Genomic DNA, 16,553 nt, shown 5'->3' with positions numbered 1-16,553 from the left:
GATTCGGGGATAGAGGAGGGGACCAGAGGGCTGGCATGGCCTTAGCAGAGACGCAGCCAGTCGTTGTGGTGGTGGCACAGGAGAAAGGTGCAGGGCGGTTGAGCTCGATGCCAAGCGGAGGTCAGACAGCTTGACTTGGAGCTGTGCGCTGGTGTGAGGCTGAGCTGAGCTCCGTGCCTGGAGCCTTTGGCACAAACAGACACTGCATAACTTATCCATTTAGCGACCATAACCATGAAAACACACAGGGCCAGCCACGACCGAAAGTGAAAACAGGAAACACTGTTTAAGTGAATAAAAAATTAATTCCACTCATTTTAATGGTATATTGACTCCCTGAAAAAGTCAGTCAGCTTCATGCAGTTTCCCCCTTCCTTCTTTTCCCATGCTGTGCTGTGCAGAAAGATCCTGAGAAAGAAGGATGACTCCACCAGCACTCAGCACACCAACAGCCTTCCCAAGTACAAGAAGGTCAGAGAAACTTGCCAACAGGCTGAATTCCAGACACCATGCGAACAGCCCGGACAGGTAAAGAAAACACACCCATTTGCACACAAGAACACATCCTCTTTTTACGAACCTTTGCCAACAGAAATGAGCTCACCTGACATCCGCTGTGGAAAGCTGATTCAGGTCTTTCCTAACAATAGTGAACATCAGTCATAAAATGACCTCTGTACTGCCAGCCATTTACCGTACATCATTGGCTTATAATTGGACCTTTATACGCTGTTTTGTGGTGCACTCATTTGTTGGAACTTGCCTTTCATGTGCACCCATTAATTTTCTGGCAGACCAACAGCCAAATGCTACGATATGTGGCCTTGGAGCAGACAGGCCAGAACAATACAAATTGTTACAACGTTCAGGTAGTGTTAAATGACGGGTAGAGTTTCTAAAGGCCCAACTAATACAATCCAGATCCATTTTATGACCACATAAATGTGTGTATGTAACAATCAGTTATTAAAGACAGCAATGGAGCAATTTTGGTTGCGCTCAGATGTGTGTGCGGCATCTTATGATGCACGAGAAAGTGTGGGGGGACAGTATGTGTGTGTGCCAGTAAAGAGTGCACGGTAACTGTGTAGAAGTGTGGCTTCTATTAGTTGTGGTCATTTGCATTATACATCATAATGCTGCATAGAGCGAAGTATGAGGTGTGGTCATAAATGGTCTGTCTGGCATGATTTAACATGGTCTCCTAGTGAGCACCCTGCAGGCAGTGAGTGTTCCTTAAAAAATTATTCTTACTCACAGCAGATAAGTGATTCATTCTAATTTCTCCTATTCTGCCTGCTCATCTTTCATTGTTGACATGCACAGAGGGAAAAAAGCTTAATAAAGACTATAGGTCAATGTAAGGATATATTTTAAGTGGATATTGTACATTTTTAAGTCTTACTTTTCATTTTAAGAGCTACACAACAGCGTGAGTGACTTGAAATACTTGCTACTTGCGTTTCATCTTGCGTGGTCACTCTTATGTTCCCAACTAACAAAATAAAACCAGCAAGAGTCCTGCAGAGTAAATCTCTAATTGCGAACACAGATGGCTATTAAATGACATTTGTTGAAAGCCGCGGCGTATTTCAAGCAATCGCTGTTCTTCAGGCAGCAAATCATGGCCCTAACTATCCATTCCCCTCCTCCCACTTTCCCATCCATTTCTGCTGCTCTGCTTCTGCAATGTTACTGTTATACCTTTAAAGCACTCACGGGAGGGTGGGCGAGGGAGAGGGATAGAGAAAGACAGAGATTGTTTTCATCCTCCAGTAACAATACATCTCTCTCTCTCCCTCACGTCTTGTCTAATGCTGATATAACAGCTCTTCTGGGTCCGTAAGCTCTTCCAAAAGAAACCCGATCTGCCTTATGGCTCTTTGTTTGGACCCTCGTTCCCACACTCACCACCGATCATCTGCACCACGCTCTACAGATGTGTCTCTTCCGTTTATACAAGGTCTAGCCGGCAGCACCACTCGCAGCAATTAAACTTTCTCTTCCTGGTGGGAATGCGTATTGAGAGGATGCAGGCGAGCGTGTGTGGATACTGAATGTATTTACACAATTACGCTGGTGACGTACTTGGCGCAGACATGCCCACTGTGAGAGTGATAGGGGTTTCCACTTTGTTTTCAAGACACCAGACGGGCCCAATTCATCTTATGTGGTAGTTTTGGTTTATCTTTCTTGCTGCTTTTGGAAGCCATTCTTTCCCGCAGGCTGAGATCTGCCTGATATTTCTGTCAGAAGCATGGGTTACTTAAGATGTTTGTAAAAATCTCTGCAGAAAAGAGGTTTTTGTCATGAAATCTGAAATTAGGTTGTCATTTTATTAGCATCCATAGCACTTATTGGCCATACAAAAAGTCCACTCTTTGCTACAGTAATTAGAAAGGTCTGTGAGGCCATCAGAGAAAATCATTTATGAGAGAATATTTTTTCTCTGTGCATTTCTTCTTCTTTGGTTGTTAGAAATGGCACTGCGTAGAGGAGATCACGGGGAAGTGGAGGATACAGAAATGTAAGGGCGGTTCGAAAGAAGGCTCGAGGAAGAGGGCCCGCAGCCTGAAGCCCCGCAGCAGCTACGACAACAGAGAGAGGGGCTGTGATTGTGGGGACGCTCTCTACAAACCATCCAGGGCTGACCGCCGCTCCCACCGACAGTTTTCTTCTTCATCAGGCCAGCGTGAGTGCACACAGACATGATACATTTACATTAGAGAATTGGCTATACATGTGTGTAGGGTTATTTTTGTCATTTCAGCTTAAAAAGACACACTGCTTCACTTAACATGCACCTTTTGTGTACTTTAACTTTGTCATAGATGTCTGTCTCTCAATACCAGTGTGAGAAAAAGAAATCTTTAAAGGCTCAAGGCTTGATTTTCTGTAATGGATTATTTATGCTCTAAAGGGAGACAGATGCGCAGAAAAAGCAAACATCCTGCAACAAGTCATGGAATTTGTGCTCTGGATGTTGCTTTGTGTTTGTGCGTGCTGCCGAGGTTGTGTTTTCGAATGGTTTGATGCCCTCTAGTGTTACTTGGAGAAAGTGCAACTGAAGTAGAAACATTTAATGATCCTTACAGGCACCAAAAAATATTGCTTCCTTGTCTGAAAAACATCCAAAAAATTCTGCACCAAAATTCCACAATTCTTTTAAAAAATTTGCAGAACCTTCAGGAAGAAGATTCCAATAATTCTTTAAAAGTTTTTTTTTTAAAAAGCAAGAAAATTCTTGTAAATATTTTCAAAAAATGAGTAAAAATCTTCCAAAAAATATTTACATTGATTACTTATATTTATATGTGATTATGTATATATCAGTAAAACTTCTAGTATTTTCTTGAAGAACATTCACAAAAAAATCACCCAAAATCCAGCGAATTTCGCTGGATTTTGGGTGATTTTTCTGTGAATGTTCTTAAAGAAACATTTTTAACATTTCTTTTTTTCCACCAAAAAATTTCCAAAAATTCCCCAAAAATGTTCAAAGTGTCGACATCAAAAATTTCGCTGTGAAAATACATTTTTTCCCGCATTTTCAAACTTTAAAACGGATCAGTTTGACCCGCAGGACAACACGAGGGTTAATGAGCAGATATGACCTAATCCTACTACAGTTGGAGTTTAGGATGTTGTAATTACTGCTTCACATATATTGAAATAAAGATTCAAAGACAATGCAGCTTAAAAACAGTCAAATTTCTTGTTTTTCAACAGGTTATCGCCCACGTTTTGTCCACACCCGGCCTGCCAGGTCTCTGTCTGTGGAATTTGAAGGTCAGATATATGATATCGACCTACAAGCAGATGATCAGTCAGCTGTCCGCCGTCGTGTCATCTCAAAGCGTCACCACGACTCAGAGGACCCAGATTTTGACTTGGCGTCTGATGACGGCTCAGAGGAAATGCTGGCAGATGATACCAATGCAGTAGGATACCCAAACTCTGTGAAAGTTACCCACAAGTAAGAAAATTGCCTCCCTTAAATCATCAAAGAATGGCTCAATGGACTACATGGTTAGACAACACTTTTTTGTGTCTTTTTCAGGTGTTACATCCTGACGAACGACAGCGTCCACTGTGAGAGAGAAATCTACCAATCCTCCAGAGCCTGGAAGGATCATAAGAGCTACGTGGACCAGGAGGTGAGTTTAGGAAGTTGTGATTGTGACACCAGTCGTCCATATTGCAGTCAAAAATTTGCCGAAACAGAACAGAAGTTTGGTAGAATTGGTTACATTTTTCGTCTAGATCGAAGCACTTCAAGACAAAATCAAAAACCTTCGAGAAGTAAGAGGCCACCTGAAGAGGACGCGACCAGATGAGTGTGACTGTGGAAAGAGGAGGTATGTTTCGCATTTCACTTCAAAAATACTCCTCTCTTTGATGTTTTTTTTTTGTCTATTCAAAATGTCATTTATGTCTAGCTTTTTAGGCCTTATGCCAAACCCTTCTGGAGTACAAAGACAAAAAGTTTTCTTCTGCGGTCCTTAGTGTCTCATTCTCTGTTCATAAAACCAGCTATTTTAGCAAAGGACACAGAAACAAGGGAGAGAGATTGAAGAACAGGAATGATCAGCTCCATCCATTTAAGTGAGTTTCTCTTCCCCTTTAATTACGGGTGTGTCCCATTTAGTGTCACCACTTCTGAAGTAATACTGACCATGAAATGCGCAACCGGCTTAGTGTGTATTAAGAACTGACTTTCATAAAGCTACAAACTAGTTGCTCGACATCTGCATGATCCGTGCATGCCAGGTCATAACACAAACTTATCACTAAATCTCGTCTTCATTTGAGTTACTGTGTACATCCCAGATGACCACTCCATCTCGTTTGTCTGCCGTGACATGTCGATGTTGTTTGTTCATCCCAAAAGTCGCACAGGTTTCTACAGAAGGCATGCCACCTATAAATTTTCATTGAGTGTTTGGTCTCTGAATGAAGTATAAAATGACAAAGCAGATGTTTGGCCGTGGACCTGCTTCGTGTGTGTGTCTGGAAGTGATTGAGTTGCATGGAAAGATAGAATGATTCAACAGAGGGGGAAATCAGTCCGTCCCTCAAACACAGTGATCAACTTGCACCAGGAAACACTGGGAACTGATTATGGCAATACAAAACAGCTGTTTTTTCGCAGGGCCTGTTGTGTGTTCAGGCGGGGAGAAAGAGGGGACAGTGGCTAGAATGTCATCCCAGAGAAAATTGGACATAGTAAGAGCTTAAACATGAAAGTAAACAGGCTGTCATACCCTGGCATGGGTGATGCCTTCTGGAAGTCCCCTCTGTGTCCTCCATTACTGTGGTTACTGGCAGCAGAGAGGGGGAAGGGGCTGATGTCATGTTTGCATCACACTTTGGTAATTGTCTTGCGTTTCTATCTCGCAGGGAGGCTGCGCAGGAAATAGACGGAAAGACCCAGCTGTACAACGAGATCAGGAGGAGGAAGAAGGAGAGGAAGGAGAAGAAGCGGCAGAGGAAGGGAGACGACTGCAGCCTGCCGGGCCTCACTTGCTTCACACATAACAATGACCACTGGCAGACTGCTCCCTTCTGGACACGTATGTATATCAGCTCCAAGCTCCTCAACATGCAATGCCGGTTAACGCACATCCAATCAAATGGGGTACTTGTAACCATCTGTAAAGCTACGGACGGAGGGGATAAGGAGGAGGCATATCCAAGGGGAATGACTTGAGTATTTTAGTTTATTATTTTAGTTTCTCAGAGCTTCAAGGTGTGTTTGGCTGAAACAGATCCAAAATATATCTCCTATAATACCGTCTTTGAGTCTTGGATGACATTAATGCTCTATTTTTAGGCTACAATTTTAAGCAGATAAACCTGGCAAGATTTGGTGTTGCTGAAGTGCTAAGAGGCGTCGATTCAAAACAAATAATGATTACTTTAATTTACTGAAAATGAAATGACAACAGACTTGAGATGGTAATTATGCTCTTAAGCACTAATGTGGGTCGTATTTGGGATAAAAGCTGCAAATGAACTGTAACTTTCCGAACATAATTAAAAACCTTTTTGCAGATTAGGTTAATTATATGGCTAAAATGCTTTGAGAAGAAGTTAGCTAACATTTTGTGATGATGTCTGTTTCCTAGAGGTTTAATAGTGTGTTTTGGGGGTCTCCAGGCACTGCAGTCGATAAGGCTTGTGAGTTCAATGTGCTGGTAGGATGAAAAACTACAATCAACTTTTTTTTCCTCAGCCAAAAATGACACTTAAACAAGGCTGAGTCACTGTTGAATGTGATATAGTATTATTAAGCACTACAGCTATTGTTGTCAGAAGCTGATGACAGAAAAACACCACCAGTAAACTCTGCTTTTCTAGCGTTTACACCACATTCAGTCCTTTGTTGATTTCATTCCACGCCTCACTTTCATATTTTTGCGCGAAAAGGCTACAACTGACAACAGTGACACTGGTAATTATTTTCTAGTGGGTGGATTCTGTGCGTGCACCAGCTCCAACAACAACACCTACTGGTGCCTGAGAACCATCAACGAGACCCACAACACGCTCTTCTGTGAGTTTTCCACCGGCTTCCTGGAGTACTTTGACCTCAACAGTGACCCCTACCAGGTGGGTGAACATCTGTCTACGATCATTCAGCCGTGCCTTCTGACTGCGTGCGTCTGCTTTTCTCTCTAGAACCATTTCCACTGGCTCTTGGATTATAAACTCCAGCACTCCGTCTATAAAAGCTCATGCATTGTTAGTAATATTGAATGTTTTTACGTGGGAACAGCAGCATGCAGTTTTATCCTGCTGTTACTGTACATATGTAGACTTTTAAATATAACTCCATGACAGTAAACCAACATTTTTTTGTGTGTGTTAAATTTTCAGCTGACCAATGCAGTGTATGCAGTAGACCGGGAGGTACTAAACGCACTCCATGCTCAACTCATGGAGATGAGGAGCTGTCAAGGGTACAAGCAGTGCAACCCTCGTCCTAAAGGCTTGGATACAGGTAAAAGTGCACTTTCAGTCTGTTTCTTGCTCCTGTATTATTGTCCCAAAGCATTTTGTGGAATGGTTTGACATGTGAACTGATAAACCGGGTGTAGCTGTAGTTGTTATGCCGACAACGACTGAAACAGATTCTACACACAAAAGAATTAGAGGGATTTATGCATATAATAGAAAATGACATTTCTTAAAATAACATCTGAAAAATGAGTGTTGATATTTTAATAGTAGTGAAACTTAGATTTCCCTCTAGTCTTCTGCTGTGTTTTGAATCTTTTTCGGTGTCACTGGTGTGTGTTTGCACTTATCTGCATGCTGCATGTGTTTGGGAATGATCCACTCAGTGATGTTTGCGGAAATTTCAGGTGGAGGTCAATGACTCATCACTGAGATTGTTTTTTTCTTTTCCCTTTATATGTTTTTAATGTTTTCTTCTCAATGACACACACACATGCACACACACTCTGACCTCTCTTTCAGCCCAGGATCTTCCACTCCTCTGGAATATTTTTGCCATTTATGTACAGTTTACTGAGCTCTAGCAATTTAAAAAGAATAAGGTTACAGCCCACCACTCTGTGACTCACTGAGTGTTAGATACATTATTTGGAGGATGCTGTCAACAACTGCAACTGAGGCTGTCATTTTGTTTGAGCCTGTCATGCATCACTGCAACAGTCAGCCGCAATATTTTCTTTACTACCGCCACATGGTCCAAGCATCCTTTAGGAGCAGGCATCCCAGTGACGGTTAATAAGTCATGTCACAATGACCTAAGCCTACAAGGCCAAGCTGTAGCGTTTGTGTGTGGCATGAAGTGGCTGTATTGTTTATATCCCGAGGATAAAAACCTTCATGTCTGTAATTACCAGCTGGAGAGTAGAGCAGTGGAGCGGCCAAAGTGCTCTGAGAAAAGTGATTGTGTTTCAGTGCTGGCACGCTGGACTTGTCAAAACTGTGCCAACACGTGTCACAAAACAGCCTAAAATCTCTGACTTGCACTGGCTGCCCTTTAGTGGCGATGATGCCAGCTCTGTGAACCAATCAAACGCGTCCTTGCTGCGGCGGCGATGTTTTTGTTGGAAAAAAAGGTCATTAAAACGTAGCTGTCAGGTGAAATGGATCTAGCAGCATCTCTCTGCGATGTATGACCTAAGCCTCACCGTCACCTCATTGGATAACCTTGTGCATTTTGTTTTGAAGGGGAAAACCTGTCGAACTCGCCAACGCATCAAACCACTTTACTCTGAACCAATCCTCATCTCTCCAAGCAGCCCAATCACACGAGCTGTCAGACTTCTCCTCCCCCGTTTTCCTCCATTCCAATCCAAATCTCATTCCTCCTCCTCCTCCTTCCTTCCTTCTAATCATCCAATAATTGCGTTTCTCCATAGCGAGTAGCAGCAGTGCATGAAGAAACCTTCAGTGTGAATGATCTATTTATTTTCCCTCCCACGTCTCCTTGAATCAAAGCATTAACAATCGATTGCTTTTATTTTTCCGATCAGGAGGTAAAGATGGAGGAAGCTATGAGCCACACAGGTATCCGCCAAGTTTTGTTTCTCTTCAGTGGCTTTTTCGTTAACACCTGCATGGGCCGAATTGCCTCATTCCCACTAATACATCCATTCGTGGAGTGCCGACACTTGATCTGTGGCTGCATGCTGGGATCACTCTAACAAATCGTAACAGATGTATATTTTTCTCCCATCTCTGTGTGCACAGTCCATCTTCACCTTTACCTGCTGTGTAACCTCAGTCTGCAGCTACTTGAATATGGAATAAGCAGTTAAAAATGTTCTCTGCCACATGTTTTCACACCTTTGCTTGAAAGTGCAAACTAGTTTCCCATGTTTAAAAATCAAATCTATCTTTTTTTTTTAGTTATTTCTAAGATAGCATGGCTGTAAGCATAATACAAAGTCATATAGGGAGGTGCTGTGTTTACCTGAGACCAACCCATGCATTAAGTGCACGTGAATGACAATGCCTGATACTGTATCATCCCCCTCACGCATCATGAAAGGGAATAGTTTGACATTTTGGGAAATAAGCTTGTTTGCTTTCCTGCTGAGGGACCGACGAGCAGATTGATACCGCTTTCATGTTCTGTACGCTAAATATACAGCCCAGAGACAGTTAGCTTAGCATAAAGTCTCCAAATGGGAACGCAAAATCCTCCCACAAGCACATCTAAAGCTCACTAATCGGCACTTTATATTTCGTTCGTTTCATTCATACGAAAGCGAAGAGTAAAAACAGCAATTTGCAGTTTAATGTGGAGTTAGGTGATGCAATATTTCTTGGCTGGAAGCGTCGACTTCCTGAGGTCACAACTGTGCTGAATAAGGTGTGTGTCTGTGAGCGTCTGAAGTGCTGAAGGGGGGGATTAGTTTTTGATCTTTGGAGCTAAACCAACATCTCTTTGGCTGTAGGTTTCATTTTATTGGGACGAGAGGAGTATCAATCTTTTCGTCTAACTTTCAGGAAGAAATCAAACAACCACCCCGAATTTGAAAGTATTCCCTTGACACATCACATTCCATGCCAGCCATGTCCACGAATAATAAACAGTCATCACGTTTTGTGTCAGTGTAGCATGACATCCAGATTAGCTCTCATATCTGCTTCATGGCCATTAACTAGTGGTAGAATGGACATTTGAGTTGCCGTGACCTCTCTGTCCTCCCACTGACCTCTGCACTTTTGACCTCTGTTTCTGGCACCTGCTTACCAGGCGACAGCAGCATCGAAAGTGGTCAAAGAGGAGACCAAGCCTCTCCTTCCTGTGAGTCCCTAAGCCTATGTCAAACTATCTTCGTTCTCTAGCTGCTGTAGTTAGAAAGAAGCTGATGTCAAAGCCAACCAGAAGTGATACTTCCTGCCCTCAGTTTTACCTACAGACTTTGAGCTCAGCCAGCTCTGATTAAGGCTTTTGCTGCAATTTTCTTATGTTTCTTCTCTTTATAGCATTTTGAATTGATCTCTTTTTTTCTTTCTGAGAAGGCATCATTCAGTGCAAGCTTGTTTTCTTATTTTTTTTATTTCTTCCTTGTTTTGTTGACCACCTTTTTGTTCCTTCTGCTGCTACGTTCTTTTATTCCAGGTTGCCTCACTTTGCTTTTCAATCCGGTCCAGGCCTGTCATTAACTACGCCATTACATATTTCTTGTGCAGCTTAGTATGGTAGCCAAGTGTTTTAAAATGGATCATCATTAAATATTTTTTTCTTTTCAGTCTCTTTCTAATGTGAATTAGCAAAAAAGGCAGCATGTGTTTGCATTACTCATGGCTTGAGCTCTGTGTGAGTGCAGTGTTTATCTAGTTTATCTAATGCTGCTTTGAAGTGTGTGTGTGTGTGTGTGTGTGTGTGTGTGTGTGTGTGTGTGTGTGTGTGTGTGTGTGTGTGTGTGTGTGTGTGTGTGTGTGTGTGTGTGTGTGTGTGTGTGTGTGTGTGTGTGTGTGTGTGTGTGTGTGTGTGTGTGTTGCTTGGGGCCACAGACCCCATGGAGGTGCTGCTTTAGTGAGAGCTGGAAGCTGGGCATGACTGCATGCTGTCTGAGTAAACTTGAGCAGAGCTCCCCGTTCTTTCAGCCCCAGATCCTCACGGTCTTCTGTTTGTGTTTCTTCGGCAGCACACAGCCAGTATGGGAAGGACGACAGGGTTAAACTGCCCAACTTGACAGATGAGGAGGTGAACTGGCAGGAACTGGAGGATTTGTATAGCATAAACGAAAGCCTGTATGAATGTAGGCCTGACTACAGCCCCAGCCCAGACAACTGGGCCAACTTCCAGAAGGATGTAGATAATATGTTTGCACTGCGACACGTTTTATCCAAATTCAACCAAACCCATAAGCTTGACGACTCCACCCTGCCAGAGCTGGGCTCCGGGGCCGGGGGTGGAGGCCTCGAAGAAGGCAGCGGAGAAGAGTTGGCCTCTGCCAGTGACGTCTGGCCGGGCCTGGCCACAGAGACTCGCCCCGCCGCCCCCGCCCCCAGCGAAACGCCATCAGCACCACCCACGCCCAGACCCGCACTGGAAAGGAAACTGGAATCTGCTGTCAACGAACTCCCCGAGAGGCTCGTCAACAGACCCGGGGTGTCTGTTATGTCAGTGGTGTCGTCATCAGGTCCGAGTAGAGACAAGGTTATCTTCCAGAGCGACACGTGGGCGCAGCAGCTGGAGGAGCTGGAAGGAGACATGTTCAGCGGGAACGGAATGACAGAGCTGGAGACACGACACGACAGCCTCTTGCGCACTCACAACAGCCTGCAAGCCCAGTTAGAACCAGGCCCGAGCCACGGAGAGGCGACCAGACCACGGGGTCTCGGCCTCGTCTTGGACCCCGCAGAAGAAGAGGACATTTTCCAGGCCCAAGGCTACCTTCCCTTCTCCCCACAGACTCTGAGGCCCAAGGTACAGGTCAGCGCCACCAAGAGCCCCACCACCACACAGACTAGCGCCCCACAGAGTGTTGGGGTGGTACTAAAAGTGCTGCCTCAGTCAGCGCTGCCTCTTACCTTGGACTACGAGGGCAGCGGCTCCCTGCCTCAACCCTCCAATCAGACCCTCTGAGGCAGACACAAGCTCCGGCCAGCCAGCCAGCCAGCCAGCCTGCCAGCCAGCCAATGAGCTTCTAGTCGCCACGGTGACACAGAGACACAGGCGATTAGGAGACGAGCTCGCCAAGAAGCAATGGCGAGAAAAGCCACCTCAGTCAGTCAGAGTTGTATAATGAGTATTAAAGTTATTGTTTATTTTTTTACTGGTGCCTACATTTATTAGTAAAACAGTGTTATGTTTTTTTCTTTTTTTCAAATATATATTTAGAAAAGAAAAAGCCTTAATGCAGCTAAACTTAAGTGTTGGAATTAAAAGTGATTAATTCCATATGGATAACACCATTGATGTTTTTAATATATGTTTTTATGAAAAACAAGTGTGAGTGGTGAAACCATCTCCGCATCTGAATGGGTGATTAGCATTAGTTAGGTACGCTCCAGTCTTTTAACAAACCAGAAATCCTAAACCTGCTCAGTCATAGGAAACTCCATCAGAAGGCAAAACAGTCCCCGAATGCACTTTTTAACTCTTTCACATTATGATCCTCACCCTCCACTGCTTGTGGTTTTGAAGTTTGTGTCCATTGTGAAATTAGATTATAACGAAATGATTATACCTAAAAAAAAACCCTGGATTATCACTTCTGAAAATCAACATAACATCCATGTCGCAGTAATATAAAGTTTAGACAATCACGGGACAGTTCAAAGAACATTTAGAGCTGACGTCTTGACATGAATTACAGAACTGCAGCAAACCTATAACTGCTCCACGCAGGTGAGGAAAACTGCCTAGCTTGGGTGTTAATTTTTGATGCCGGGGCACTATTTATTGTTCACTAACTAATTAGCTGCAACACTGCAAAAGTTGCAACTTTGCAGAGTTGCACATTTATCACAGTTCACAGCATTTTGTTTTTAAGTCATATTTTCCTCACGTCTCACAACAAAGTGCTTACACAATCACCAGGGGGTTGGAGAACGCTCATTGTGTAAGATTTATTTTCAGAAATGTCACCGGTTCATTATGTGCCCTATGGTAAGATGCTTTGATAATCCAGAGTAGTGTTGCACATGACCGATTCATTTCGAATGTAACCGTATAGTCCTTGAAAACTGGTTCTATGACGGCACACTGTGTTCCAGCTTTGTCTGTAACTGTACATTCAGTAAAGCAAAGTATTACGAGTCCGCAGAGGGCAATACTTCTCGTCAAAACCTCATCCTTCTCTTTTCTCTTCTTGACGGTGTGTGTAGAACAAGTCTGGTGTCAGGAAAGCCACGACGCTGTTAAGAAATAAACCCCTTCAACCTCAAATGCAGTCCCGCTACATGTCTCAGCACTTTGTAATGATTCAAACGAGCTGTTTTTTTTTTCTTCAGTTTTTAATGACAAATATCAAGTATTCAAGGCATTTGTAAACCAACTGTTCACAAACATCAATTAGACCTCTGCTCCTGAGGAACACAAAGCGATAAGAGCTCGACTTTTTCAGAATACAGCTTCTGTTCTGTCCAGGAAATTCACTTTCAGTTCAAATACTGAAGAAAGGAAATGTGTTAAAGCAAATTTTTTACAGTCAACGTGAAGTCGCCTGTGCCGGTAGTAGTCCAGTCGTTTTAACAGCAGGACAATGAATTCAAAGTAGTAGGTATACAGTACAATACAGCCAGACTTCACTGCATTTACTGGATGATTCTCTACTCTTCCCTGCAAAGAGTGCACCGATTGGTTTGCTTGCCTCATTGTAGAAAGAAGATTGTTGTAATGCATCGAAGCCCAATTTTGACAAACATCACAGTTTGGATTTTTGATTTAAAGTAGTGTCTGCCTCACTGTAAACAGATTCTTTCTATATTTTTACCTACATGAGCTATTAGATAAAGTGACTGGAAAAAGCATAAGAAGCTCCTGTTAGGCTTTCTAGTCACATTTGCATCGGGCCTGATCAATAATCCTGCATTGGTATTCCTTTTTAGCGAGCATGATGTATATGGTGCACTAGGAGAAGAATAGAGAATCATTACAATGGGAGAGAAGGGCATTGTGGGTAGCATAACTTACGCATTTCAATTAATTTAACTGTGTAGTCCCATTTACAGGAGAAAAACAATTTCAACAACCCATCTTCCTCCCTCCCCGGACATAAAATGAACCTCCCCTTGTGAATAATACTGTTCAGGCACCGCGAGACAAATCCACTGTCTTTTTTTTTTGTAGCTTTGTCTTTTTTTTTCCTTTTTAACTACAATGTCATGGGTTAGTTCATAAATATGCTTCTAACTATGCGTGAGCTCTATAATACGCTTAATTTGCTTTGTCAGTATTTACACGATGATCACTTATGAATATGTAATTTGAGGTACTAAGTCACGATAATACTAAAATTAGTCACTGCCATTTACCACGTGACAGACCCTTACCAGGCAGAACACCATAAATCTTGGCCAAAAAAAATGTTCATCGAAATTTATCCACTGCATCAGATCCTCCGTTACTTTGCAAACTATTCATAACTAAAGTGAGAATATAAAATTCAATACATTTATTAGACTTCTCTTTTATTCCCCCTTCAGGAAGTGCAAAAAAAATACTCCTAAAATTTTGGTTTTCAAAACACGTCACAGATTTGACCTTTTCAATGCACTTGATAGATCTAGTATCAGAATAGTGCATTTTGCAACAGAAAAAAGGCCCCGTTACCACCTCTATTGCTTCTTTACAGACATTACCTCTCCTGTTCGAAGGAAAGAAAACCCATAAGATACAACGTGAGCCCAGTGTTAAAGGAAATGAGACAGTTCTAGCTCATGCAAGCACTTTCAACATGCCTCTCATGAGTCTTCTGTGGCTTCATCACCAAACTAGCAGACATAATTTCAACACTGGACAGAATAAATATCCAAGACGGCAGATAATCTTTTTGATCTTTGGGAAACTGGAGTGCTAAATTCAGAGCAGTGACTAAGTTTAATAATCAACCTTTAAACTAAGAGTTTCCTCGTACAGCAGGTCTGACAAACATTCACTGGCCTTCACACAATCATCTCTGCGTCCACTAGATGGCCCCCAAACACCCAAGAAACTGAATAATCTTGCTGATAAAAAGGGCTCATGCTTGCTGCACTACTTCTGTAAAAGTCTAGACTGCTAAATAACTACTATGTACATCTGATGACCGTTAGAATGGAGAAGCCATTACAATACAGAGTCAAAATAATGCATCTTTTGCAGTAGATTAGATACGGATCATTTTAGTTGCTTTCAAAAAGGGGTTAAAGAAAAGAGCAGCTTTGTTGCATTTTTAAACCTACTTTCACATCTTTAGGACAAACAGTAGCTTCACCACAAGGTCAGAGATGAGATACCATCCTTAGATTCCTTTGTCCTACTTCACTAATTATTAACATTTTAATAATAATAATATCATGTAATGAAATACACATTTGTTGCTCGCTGACTTGATTTGCCACAAAAGTCATAACACACTGTACCATTGGCGCTTGTCGGCTTTAAGCTACATGATTACCTTGCAGAGGCGAGAAACTGTGGCTCCAGATCTGTGACAGATGTTTCCATTATCATAAAAGCGGAGGGCAACAAAGCAGAATACTGTCAATCAACTGAGAGAACAGTGACTGGCTTTTCAGCAGCTAGCATTTACCCTGGTAGCTAGCTTTGTGTACTTGACTGGCCGAGACAGCCTGAGAGGCACTGTTAAGGAAAAAAATAAGGAACAGAGGTGAGAGGATTCAAAAATAAAAACCCCTTGTCATTTCTGAGGATACAGACAACACGAATTAACCAGACGAGAGAACAGGTGGAATGGCTTAAATATACGAGAAACAGCTGATATGCTGAAACTGTGAGGGGAAAATGGGATCGTGAAGGAGCCGACGGCGTGGTGGTATGTGTGAATTTAGCAGAGGAGAAGAAAGAGGTACAGATATGGATTACAGAGGGAGCTGTACAGTACTGAGAAGGGAGGAGCTGTACATAGGATCTTGCATAGTACAGATTTGTCTGTTGTGCTTTAGACGCTGTGTTGATGATGATCATCTGTCTGTACAGAGATTCTAATGCCCTGCCCTTTAACAGTAGCACCATGTGATGTCTTTACATCATCCAAACCTTGACGTGGAGGTCTGACCTTCTGTGTGGATGCTGTGTGTGGCTGCAGCTGATGATATGCTCTGAGTAAAACATCTTTCGATCTGTTATAAACGACGAGCAGCCCTTTAGGTATAGTGGGCGTACTTGTGTCTCTGCCTGCCGGTCCGACATCGGCTTAGGAGCCCCGCCTCATGCCTGATTGGTGTAAATCAGACACGGTGTTGTGCAGAAACACAAACAGGAAGGCACATGTCACAATGAACCCCAGAGGGAGGCTGGCGTGCTCTCAGACATGTACAGAGCCTCTGTGGTGGTGTGGCAACAAGATGGGAGGAGTTATTGCTTTGAGGGCGTTGCCCGGGCAACTGAGGCTGCTGTGGCCACGGTTGAGCAGCAGGGCGGCCGGTGGGTCGGGCCGAGGCGGGATGAACACGGGGCAGGAGCGGGTGCGGGCGTGGCTTTTCTGGCCCCCGGCGTGGCATATGAGCTCGCTGACGGTGCCCAGCGGAGGCAGGTGCTGGCGCCAGCGCTCGGCTCGCGCCTCCTTGTGCTTGATTGAGTACCAGGTGAGGAAGATAAAGATGAACCCGACGAACTTCAGGCTGGCGGCCAGGCCGAAGTAGACGAAGCGGAAGGAGGTGACGTCGTATTCCCAGCAGGAGCCGTGCACGCCGCAGTCCTGCTGCCACAACATGCAGGTGGTGTCAATCACAGCACCAAAGTAGATGGGCGTGGGTATGTAGGCTGGAGGGGAAGAGAGAAGTTGTAATTAGACTTTAGCCTTGCTTTAGTTTCATGCAGCATGCTAATATTCACATGGTTTTAATGTCACGAGCTGCAATCACAAAGTTGTGACGCTGGGCTTTCAAAA

General features: G+C 43.4%; 2 protein-coding genes across 7 annotated transcripts in view; one reads left to right on the top strand and one right to left on the bottom strand.

Annotated features, from left to right (window-relative positions):
- Positions 1-12,886, top strand: part of sulf1 (sulfatase 1) — a 40,043-nt gene extending 27,157 nt beyond the window's left edge. For 3 of the 6 annotated variants that reach the window (XM_051940350.1, XM_051940352.1, XM_051940351.1), the window contains exons 10-19: positions 402-528; positions 2,479-2,692; positions 3,730-3,976; positions 4,061-4,157; positions 4,264-4,358; positions 4,534-4,605; positions 5,401-5,573; positions 6,470-6,612; positions 6,880-7,003; positions 10,638-12,886. In XM_051940350.1, the coding sequence (XP_051796310.1) occupies positions 402-528; positions 2,479-2,692; positions 3,730-3,976; positions 4,061-4,157; positions 4,264-4,358; positions 4,534-4,605; positions 5,401-5,573; positions 6,470-6,612; positions 6,880-7,003; positions 10,638-11,581 (2,236 nt within the window). In that variant the 3' untranslated portion in view covers positions 11,582-12,886. Of the gene's footprint in view, positions 1-401; positions 529-2,478; positions 2,693-3,729; positions 3,977-4,060; positions 4,158-4,263; positions 4,359-4,533; positions 4,606-5,400; positions 5,574-6,469; positions 6,613-6,879; positions 7,004-8,510; positions 8,545-9,739; positions 9,791-10,637 lie in introns of all 6 variants that reach the window. The other 3 variants (XM_051940354.1, XM_051940355.1, XM_051940353.1) reach the window with 3 other exon arrangements.
- An 845-nt stretch (positions 12,887-13,731) lies between these two features.
- Positions 13,732-16,553, bottom strand: part of LOC110968069 (solute carrier organic anion transporter family member 5A1) — a 46,331-nt gene continuing 43,509 nt past the window's right edge. The window contains exon 10 of the mRNA XM_022217878.2: positions 13,732-16,426. Within this exon, the coding sequence (XP_022073570.1) occupies positions 15,969-16,426 (458 nt within the window). The 3' untranslated portion in view covers positions 13,732-15,968. The remainder of the gene's footprint in view (positions 16,427-16,553) is intronic.

The sequence above is a fragment of the Acanthochromis polyacanthus genome, chromosome 20 (genome assembly GCF_021347895.1).
Source record: "Acanthochromis polyacanthus isolate Apoly-LR-REF ecotype Palm Island chromosome 20, KAUST_Apoly_ChrSc, whole genome shotgun sequence".
NCBI classification, from domain to species: Eukaryota; Metazoa; Chordata; class Actinopteri; family Pomacentridae; genus Acanthochromis; species Acanthochromis polyacanthus.
The sequence above is the reverse complement of the archived record's forward strand: the minus strand, read 5'-3'. Positions and strand labels throughout refer to the sequence as shown.